The sequence below is a fragment of the Ostrinia nubilalis genome, chromosome 20 (assembly GCF_963855985.1).
Source record: "Ostrinia nubilalis chromosome 20, ilOstNubi1.1, whole genome shotgun sequence".
NCBI classification, from domain to species: Eukaryota; Metazoa; Arthropoda; class Insecta; order Lepidoptera; family Crambidae; genus Ostrinia; species Ostrinia nubilalis.
Genome location: NC_087107.1, coordinates 1,799,769 through 1,810,236, shown reverse-complemented (window position 1 = coordinate 1,810,236; position 10,468 = coordinate 1,799,769). Strand labels below are relative to the sequence as shown.

Below are 10,468 nucleotides of genomic sequence, written 5' to 3'. Positions count from 1 at the left end.
GTCATTCTGCTCATTCTTAAAGTTTTAACTGAACTGGATTTTTTTTTGCTACATCACACACAGGTCCTTAATGGTTTATTTATGTTAGTAAAATCTTTTCCAGTTTAATCATAACTTATATTATATGAGTTTTACTAATGAACTGCTTACCTACAACTTCAACTGTTTTCCCACCTAATTTCATTACAGGTGGCATGAGTTTGTGAAGAGAAATGTTTTTAATTAATTTATTTTTTGTTCGTAATATTTCACTCCTCCGAACTTATTTTATGGTATCCACTTAGATAATACTTTTAGAGTAATAGCTAGTGAACGCCAGACCTATGTCATTTTATAAAAGCTGAAAGTTTTCAGCGAATGCTGCCAATATAGGTTAAAATGTTGGTGCATCATGAAGCTTGGGTAATCATGGCTTTGGCAGCAACCTTCAAAACATTGTCTGGCAAGGAGTTGGATCTGTCGAAACTGTCTGGCTGATGAGGAAACAACTTATAATCATAAAATGAAATAGGTCTGGCGTTCACCAGCTCTTTGTCTATTTTATTTGGGTGTATTAACAGCTCTATATCGTTCTGTTACCCCGCCTGCGCGCCGTCAGCCACTCTCACATCTTTGTTTATTTATTTATTTCTATAAACAATAGCTTTGCACTAATCTATCGCATTGTAACTTTTCTCAATGGACACCTACGATTGATTGACCTACTTTTTAAATAACTAACATTTTTTATGATATTAGGAAACATTTTATTGGCTCATTAAATTTTACATGAATTATTTATTGGCTTTGTTATTTACGTTCACTTGGATCGTGCAACTAAGACAATAGATTGTTAATTTAAAATTTTGCTTCAATGTTTCAATTGATTTGGAAAATGGCTTTAAATATTTTTTAGAAAATATTTGACTAATTAATAGAGTTTGAAACGGGCTTATTAATTAATTATTTAATTTATTACATAGAACTAGGGAAAATTTACATATTTCGGTAGGTTGATTTTTGACAACTAATAGATTAAAAAATATAATAATAATGTCGTGTACAAAAATATACTTGAATCAAAGGTTGAGTTCAATCTCTGGCTTGCACAAAATGCATAGAAGTTATTAAGGATGCCAAATACCTATTTAATTTTTTATACTGTCTGATAGAAAATTAAGTAAACACAAACCAAATTAAAATAATTTAAGTAGAGTTGCTGTAGTCAGTCTCTATTTCTGTCAAATTTTAAACAATTTACCAAACGACAGGAAAAAAAGAAAAATTACTCAACTATTAAAATGTAGATCGTAGCATCAAGTTTTAACGTAAGCTTGGTTAGATATTGGTAGAGTAACGCCATCTATTCACAAGAGTGGAACTATCAATGTTAGATCAAAAACAATGCAACCTGCTTGATCCATGCTAGCTGTTAAATGTCTCGATAACCTTACGCTAGATGGTGCTACTACGTTTAATAGATTCTATCCTAATAATATTTTTATTTACTGTGAAACTTTGAAATTAAATGCCTGGAAATGGCTGAATTTCTCACATTATTTAGCATTTAGTATTTCTCGTTAATATTTTATTTTGGAAGACAACATGGTAGAGCTTTGTTCATTTACTGTATTGATTTATTAGACTTAAATAATAGAGGGATAGTGTTGATTCAAAATGCTTTATTCAGTGGCATGAAAAATTTATTTGATTTTCTTTTAATTACATTATTATGCTATGCTAAAATAAATACAGAAATTGTTCGGATATCTTCTTCTTATTTATATGTTCATTTAAATAATAGTGGGTAATTAATAATAATACATAAAAGCGTCTAACCTATTTATTTATTTACAATCCAATGAATAATTTACTGTTAAAAATAACGTTAAGTGACTTATTTGTTTTATGTCTTACAAGACCAGATTAAATAAAAATTGCAAGGATCAATGTTAATATTTATAGATGCATATGACAATAGAAATTTTAAGATATTCACATGAAAATTGTGTCACTCGATTATCGTGAAAACTTAAAAACTTACATGTGTTAACTATAATTCGGCATTGATAAAATGAATGCTCTCCTTAAACGATACTTGAATAAATCACACAAGTTACATTAAAACTTGAAAATGTCTAAATTGGAAGATAAAATTCGTTTGATGACTCGATACAATACAAAACCTAAGTGTCGCGGGACCCGTATCGACAAAAGTTTTTATAAGGAATATTCATTAAGAAGACGGAAATTTAATTTCTTGTTACCTTAACTTATGACACCAATTTATTCTTTATTTTTAACACGAATATTATATTTTCAATCTTCCGTATTAAAGATTTTTTCAGTCTGTAAAATATTATTTTAATAAGTAGGTATTGCATTAAAATATGTATAGTATTTGGATAACAAATTTCTCTTTAAAATGTTAGCAAAGTCCAAAGATAGAGCACATCAAAGTTTTTATAATAAACAACTAGTATTACGGTTAATTCAAACAAATAGTTTTTATTTATTTTTAGGATTCCGCACCCAAAGGGTGATCACGGGACCCTTTTACTAAGACTTCGCTGTCTGTCTATCACCACACCAGGCTGTATCTCATGAGCCGTGATAGCTGGACAGTTTGACCGGTTTAATTCTTCTTTCTCGGTGTTTTTTCTTGAAAATTTTGCAGTGTCTGTGTCACTGCTTCCACTAAATTCTTAGTTTGTAAATTGTTAATGATTCACTGGTGTCATAAATAACGTAACGACATTATATACTATAACTTATATCTAATCGATGCCGGAAGATACATAACATCCCCCACGCCTTGCCAACGGCGGTCACTGCAGCAATGAAATCGTAACGTTACTATACAGGGTGGTGCGTCAGTGCAGAATCGAAACTTCAGGAGATTATAGCAGAATAAATTAAATTTCGCTTATATAAATGTAAGATAAACTTCGCTGTATGTTACTTGAAACTAATCCAAAAATATTAAAGTCTCTTTCTTTACTCTTTTCTCTTTTAATCAGTTTTGATTTAGATTATGGTGCTAAAAGATGGTACCTAAGGAAATATAACTGCTTGCATGTTGATGTATTAATTAATTAAAGGCATTCATGTTGTCCCTTTAGTTGTTTGTTTTATTGAAAGCAGCCCAGAAAATTATGATCTCAAAATTAAGTAGGTAAAATTTTGGTAACATTAAGTTATATTGTCAGTAATATCTCCAAAAGTTTCATCCACCACTGACGGGTCACCCTGTATAATCAATAATGGAAGGATAGAAGTTGAAGTGAAGGCACGCAAAGTGTATTTACATTGGTGCTGCATGATAAACGTTGGCTTGGCTGTGCAGGACTTCTTAAGGCGATCCCAATAATGCAGTAATAAAGAGTGAAAAAGCAAAATATAAAAAAAAAAACAAACAAAAAACAAGAGTAAAGATGTCAGAACTGAAAAAAAAATGAACTGAAAGAAACAAAAGACAGGGTATTCAACAAAAAAAACTAAACAATATTGATTTGATCAAATAGAAAACAAAATGAAAACTGATACTTAGAGACTTTCATGAAATAAAAAAGAAAAAATATGTGAATGCATTATAAAATGGGAGCGTCTATATTGTGTATATTTTTACTAAATTATCTTTAACCTATGTGACATGCTTACTCCGATATGTTTTGTTCCATTTAGATAATTATTGTTTGTTTTGGTAAAATGAAGCTAAGCGAAGGAAACCGTTTTCAATTTAATGTTTTGTTCCTTGAGTTATTTTTGAAATCTTTTGGCAGTGTAATACTTTTTTCCAATATCAATACAAACTATGTGTCGCTTTGCCTCATTTTTTTACTATGAAGTTTAAAAAAAGCGAACACTCACTAAGCTTAAACCTCAACACAAGCCAAAGCTTCAAAACTATCAAATAATAAATATTTATTTACAAATTCTAAATTACTATTGTGTGTAACATTGCATCGCGTGATAAAATTAACCATGATTAACTACAAATCGACTATCAATTTAATATATTTGGATAGAATTTTTCGATTAATATAATTTACAAATCGACATTATCTACAATGGAGATAGTGGAAAGACCCTGTTTTAACAAGACCAATATATCCTATGAAGGTCCGTTGAGCTTAACTACAAACCACTGAGCGAGGTATCAATTAGGATTTTAGAAAATAAATCTGGTAACAAGTACTTTTGAATGCTTAGATTCAACAAGTATAAAAGAAATAAACGATATGTATAAAGATAAAAAAATATAAAAATTAAAAATCACTGCTAAAATCACGAGTCTCGACTCTCGTGGACCAGAAACTTAGCATACTCGATTGCACGAAAGAAAAAAGCTAAAGCTTTCATTGGGTTGCCTCAGCGGTGTGATAGTGCGAGGGGGGGTGGTAGCGCCAAACCTGTGGTGGGGAGTACTCCACGGGGACTTCTTGCGCGGCCCCGCCGGCGCCCCACATGAGCACCGTCTGCCGGGGCATCTCGGCCTGGGGCTGCTGCATTCGCTCCTGTTCTGTAGACCCGCTCGACCCACCAGGGCTGGGCCCTGGGACCACACTGGGTGACCTCCTTTCCTGCCCCGTCACAGGACTCATATACCTCCCGCTACTATCCACGTATGCATACTCTCTTGACGGCGGCCTGTGATACGTCGGTGCTACTTCGTATCCAGGCGGCGGCGCTGGCTCTAGGAAACCATTAGGCGCGTACGGGGTATAATGGTAAGACAGAGGCTTGTATTGGTGGAAGAGGTTGTCCGCTGTTAGGAACCGATCGTCCAAGGGCGGCGGGGCGTAGTGTAATGCTGGGGCTGGCGGGTATTCCCCGTACGGCGCTGTGTACGCCCCGTTTAGGTTCGTATAAGCAGCTGCGACTGCATCAGCCGCTAGGTAGTCTACTGGAGGAGGCGCTGGTGTGGTTGGAACTCGTCTTTTATTTCGACACGTCGATAAGAAATCCCTCAGCTGTGTTTTGTATCGTCTGGCTGCTCTTGGTGGCGTGGTCACACTGGTCTCGCAGCCTGAGAGCTGTTCAGTCTCGGAGAAGTATAGGCTGGTGAGCCCCGTATCTAGGTAACTGACTTTGAAGTCCATCGTTCTTTTGCCAAGCAAATCTCTGCCTTCTTCCTCCCTGGAAACAAACAAAAGTTTCAATTTTAGCTCCATGGTATACCAATATCTTTCCTTATCCTAAAATTATATAGTCAGAACAGGCGTTTACTCCTCATGAGGTTGGGGAGGTTTCTAGTAAATTAGAGAGGATTTTGTCCTGTGTATTAGTAGAATGCAAATGAGCTGCTGATAATCATGATGACGATGATTACTTACATCAGCGGCCGATGCGTGCTGATGACGAAGTCTGGCTTGGAGTTCTTGTAGACGAGCCGTGACGAGGTCTGCAGCCACTGCCACTGCCCGTCCTTCGTCTGGAAGCGATACGCGATCATCCCGGAAGCACCTGTTTTTAATACTGGAACAGAAAAGGGGACGAATTATGTTAAAAGTTAATGGAATGCAAAATAAGAATCAGTTGAAAATAGAAATCAATTAAAAATAGAGACGGTTGGAAATAAAAATCAGTTAAAAAAAGAGAAGGTCTATTGATCAACAGAATTACAGCAAAAATCAGAATCTTATTTTAATAAATTACTTACATTCTTGGTGAGCACTGGCCACATAGGCCAAGTCATCGTAATGAACTAGATCGTAGCCACCCATATTCGCCAATTCAGCGTCTGTATATCCTAATAGCATTTTACCCCTGAAAAGAAAGAAAATATAACATTAAAAACACATAATATCAAAATAGCTTATTTAAAATGATTGCTTGATTTTGATTTTTTTCTGACTCACTACATTGATTCTGGTAAAACCATGTCTTTACTTAGGCCCGGTTTCTGAATTGGGATATTCCAACTTGAGCGTGCTCATCTGTTACTCAAGAATGTATTATTATTTAATAATAATAAATCCATAATTAGAAGATGCTCAAACTACAAAATGCTCAAGGCAAAAACCTCAATTGTAAAACCGGGCCTATGTTTTAACATGTAGATGAAACAGGATTCATGGTACAATTTGAAATGCATTTAGTTCATTCCAATAAACTGGTCCAATTGTAGGTTTAACAGTCCGCCATTAGGTTATTTGACTTCTAATAAATGGATTAGTCACACCACGCTCGGGTTAGCGGCCATCATTACCGATTATACACGGATTGAAATAAGCTTTTGCGGTTCTATTGTTGTGCTTTTGGGGAAAATACATTGCCTATTTATTTATATTAAAGTCCAATGTATTATTCGTTTACAAAATCTCTCCGATAGTGAGAAAAAGCTCTTGGATTAAGGATTTTCAAAGCACCATAGTTTGTGAAAGATATATTGAAGTTAAAAAACCCAGGATCGTTAGTAGATCATCAATCCAATGTTATAGTGTCAATTTATTATTAGAGAAAAATAACAAAGCCGTAAGAAATGCAGTAAAAAGATACCCTATTACTCAGTAATGCGTAACTGTGATCTACATTCATTCACCTTACCAGATATACAGTTTTAGTTCTTCTATCATGTTTTCCTAAGTGTTTTGCTGATAGTTATTAATAGTACCTACTATAATTCCCAGTTTTAAAAGTTAGTAAGGTACGTAACCTATATTTTCTGGTGGTGGTTCATCAACATTTTCAAATCATATTTTGATTAGGTATTTATAATCATCTTCATCATTGAATTTCAGCCATAGGACGTCCACTGATGAACATAGGCCTCCCCCAATGATTTCCACAATGACCGGTTGGTGGCGACCTGCATAATTTATAGTAACTAATTACATAATATTAAATAGTATTCCCGCGACCTTTACCAGATCGTCGGTCCACCTAGTAGGAGGCCTGCCCACGCTACGTCTTCCAGCCCGTGGTCGCCACTCGAGAACTTTCCTGCCCCAACGGCCATCGTCTCTACGAGCTATGTGCGGGAAGAGCCTGGATGCGGGCAGCGCAGGACCGTTCATTGTGGAAAACCTTGGGGGAGGCCTTTGTCCAGCAGTGGACGTCATTTGGCTGAAACGAACGAACGAAATAGTATTCATCATACTCACCTTTGATCCATAGAGACTAGAGACAGATCAAGCTTGTGCTTGCTCTTGAACATGACTTCCTTCTGAGGGATCTCCAGCAGACTGGGAGGGCCGAAGGGCGCGCATATTGCGAAGAGGGCCAGAGGAGGCTCTTCTGTTTTCTTGTTTTGCCCGTGGAGGACTTTGATGCGGCCCCGTATGTCTAACCTCTGGAATTAATTGAATTTTTAATTAGTTATGGTAAATAATGAGCATTAAAGTTAAAAGTAGGTAGGTTTACCTAAATATGTAGATTAGGGCTCCGTGATTTTTAGAAAAGCAGTAGGTATTAGAACATCTTTATTAGGAGCCTTACTTTCTTGTGTGAATTTTCCTCCTTACACGAATATGTTGAACAAGAAGCTGATAAATAGGGACTTTTAATTTTTGCGGTGCCTTTTTCTTAACATTACCAAAGCAGTATTAGAGTAAACTCTAGATACGAGTATATGTATATAGAGTGTATAAAACACTACAAATTAAAGACCGCGCAGTAAACCCATAAAAGAAAGCTCATAATGTACTAACCAAAAAGCCCGAAGTGTTGTCCAGTAAGCACCGGAAGCGCACAGTAAAGCTCCTCTCGAGTAGATGCGTCCTGTCCGGCCTGAGCGCGTCCTGTAGCGTCAGGCTGCTCACTTCCGGCGGAAGAAACGAGTTCCAAAGCAGCTGCCTCTGGAGCTCTTCCCGGTCTTCTGAGTGGACCAGCTCGTATACTGATTGGTGGACTATGTCCGACTGTAAAAAGAAAATTATTTATGGTCATATTTTAGCTAAAATCTGCAAAATGCATAAAGTAAATGTTTCTTTTTTAATATTTTAAAAGTAATGACTCAATATTATTTATGTCTAGGTCACAAATAAATGTAAAACAATAGTGGACATGGAAAATATCCGGACAAATCTGTCAATAAGCTGAAAATAACGCATCTTTCAAATTTATTCTCAAAGAAAACGTATCAGTTTCTGCATTAACATGAAAAAAAATCTTAAATCTTCCATCAACTTCAAAGATTGCCTCATTACTGTAAGAAACTATCACAATGACCAGTTAATCAGACCACAAAGAGAATCATTTATCAGCGTGAAAAGAGCAAGTCATAATACCGACCATAAATCAATACGCATCGATAACCCTAAAAATCGATTCAAATGCCATCATTAAAACATCATCTGTAACGAAGATGGACAAGTTAATTTTGCTACAGCAAACGACCAACAATATCCATTAACACGTCATATTAAAGCGCATATCGTCAGTTGCAGGTTCACTTGGGGTAACTGACAAAATACAGTTTTTCAGTAGAGCCGTTTAAAGTTTTTTTTCGTCTTAAATCGGACATAATTTTTTTCCTATTTAACCTTTTTTGAATCTGTTTTTTACAGAAATGCTTAGAATTCTACGCGGTTTTAGATTAAATAAAAAGAATTATCTAATATGTCTTAGTTAAGGAAATAAATTGCAGTTACACCAATGTATTTTTGTACTTTTGACAGTTACACTAATTTTACACCAAACTTTTGGAAAAAACATATGTCAAATTGGTGTAAGTACTGCCCAAAGTTAAAATAATTTGATGTATTTGCTGATTTTGCTGGGTTTTGTTTACTTAGTTGCTGTATAATTTATGTAAAAGTATTAAAAAATAAGAGAATTCATGAAAAAAATATCATTTAGTCGTTTTCTTTATTTTTTTTTTAAATTTTATTAGAAGTAACTTTTATTTTATTCATTAAAAAATGTTAAAAAAGCCACGAAAATCAAGAAAATATGTGTATTTAATTTTTTTAAGACAGAAATATTGAAATAACTAAAGTATTACTGTGAAACTAAGTAATTTGAATATTTTTTTAAGCTTTGACTTACCAATACCGTATTTAGCTCTACGGGGCAACTTAAACTGAAAACAAAAATGGATTTAATTTCCCACCTCTTTATAACAATGTTGAATTAAGGTCTAAGTACTACAACAGTAAAAGTAACAGAGTAACAACAGGTTAATGTTAGCAACGCGCAGTGACGCCTAGTTGGCTGGATAGTTTGCTCAATTTAAATTTTTCATTTGTTGAGCTAACTTTAACTTCTTTAACTGATACTGCTGGTATAATAATAATGTAACATGCCTTAAAACTTTCTAAATTCCTATTTTATTTCATATTATAAACCTTAGCAAATCAGTGTAATTGCAAAGTTTTGTAGCAAAATTTTTACATTATTACAGTTACACCAATTCAACCTCGTAAAATTATTACAATGTCAGTTACACCAAAATTGTGAAGGAAATCTGAAAAGTTCACACCTGAAAATGTCCGTGTAATTGTAATTTTTTTAAAGCTAGAATTTTTTTACGTGTACCATTCGAAAGAGCAGAAAAAACTAAGAAAAACTGTATATTTAACTCAAAAACTGTATTTTGTCAGTTACCCCAAGTGAACCTGCAACTGACGATATTGCAACGCAAACTATACCCGTTCGATTCTAACACGTCAGGTTATAAAGAACCGTGTAAACACTGTGGACAACGCGCCAACAATACATGATGCATGCACAAAACTAATTGATAATCAATGGGGTCCCGCGGGGTAGTAACTTGGGCCCCCTTTTCTAAAACGTTGACATGTAAATGAATCATGAGTATACAGAAATATATGGCAAAGGTGGTTATGGAATAGGGGCCGTAGGAACACAGCTATGTGAGTTGGAACATATTGCGATGGCATTAAACGTCAGAGGATGATTTGTGAGGTAATTGGTTTTTGTTCTCTATTTGGGAGGGTACGGTTGCTACGATACACGCCGATGTTTTGTTGATATGCTATTGTTTTGGCAAACGTTTTTATCCTCGGAGTTTTGTGGAGTTGATAAATGATGATTGCGTTCCGTGTTGTATTATTTTGTTCGATTCGTAACAGAATATTACTTTAATATAGACGTTTGCGTATTGGTAGAATTTGCAGTGATTGTTTACTGTCAGAGGTTTTGATTATAATAATAATATTATTATCATTGCTATAATTTTAAGCGAAAACCCTACTTAATCACTTTGTGTAGCAAAACAGTAAATCACAAATTACAATTAAAAACTTTATCAATATAAATTGTAATCACAGGTGGTTCCCCATTTTATTCTTTGGGCCCATAAATTCAAAAGCTCCTCACGGTCATTACCCAGATTTGGGTAAATGCATTCGTAATTTCCACCGCACCCCAAAATTACTGGTCCATTTGGTAACCCCAAGCAAAACAGTGGTGCCACCTGGTGTTGAAGCCAATCTGCGTACGATTCAATCGACCCCGCTAATGGTTGGGGCTGACGCGCTTTGCCTTACGGTGATTAATTATACCAGTTGTAAGGAATAAAAGG

General features: G+C 35.1%; 1 protein-coding gene across 1 annotated transcript in view; it reads right to left on the bottom strand.

The window, feature by feature from the left end:
• Nucleotides 1–3,129: 3,129 nt before the first annotated feature.
• LOC135081439 (aryl hydrocarbon receptor) overlaps nucleotides 3,130–10,468 on the bottom strand; it is a 173,216-nt gene continuing 165,877 nt past the window's right edge. The window contains exons 5-9 of the mRNA XM_063976123.1: nucleotides 7,632–7,841; nucleotides 7,086–7,273; nucleotides 5,642–5,748; nucleotides 5,316–5,457; nucleotides 3,130–5,118 (exon numbers count right to left, since the gene is read on the bottom strand). Of these exons, the coding sequence (XP_063832193.1) occupies nucleotides 4,338–5,118; nucleotides 5,316–5,457; nucleotides 5,642–5,748; nucleotides 7,086–7,273; nucleotides 7,632–7,841 (1,428 nt within the window). The 3' untranslated portion in view covers nucleotides 3,130–4,337. The remainder of the gene's footprint in view (nucleotides 5,119–5,315; nucleotides 5,458–5,641; nucleotides 5,749–7,085; nucleotides 7,274–7,631; nucleotides 7,842–10,468) is intronic.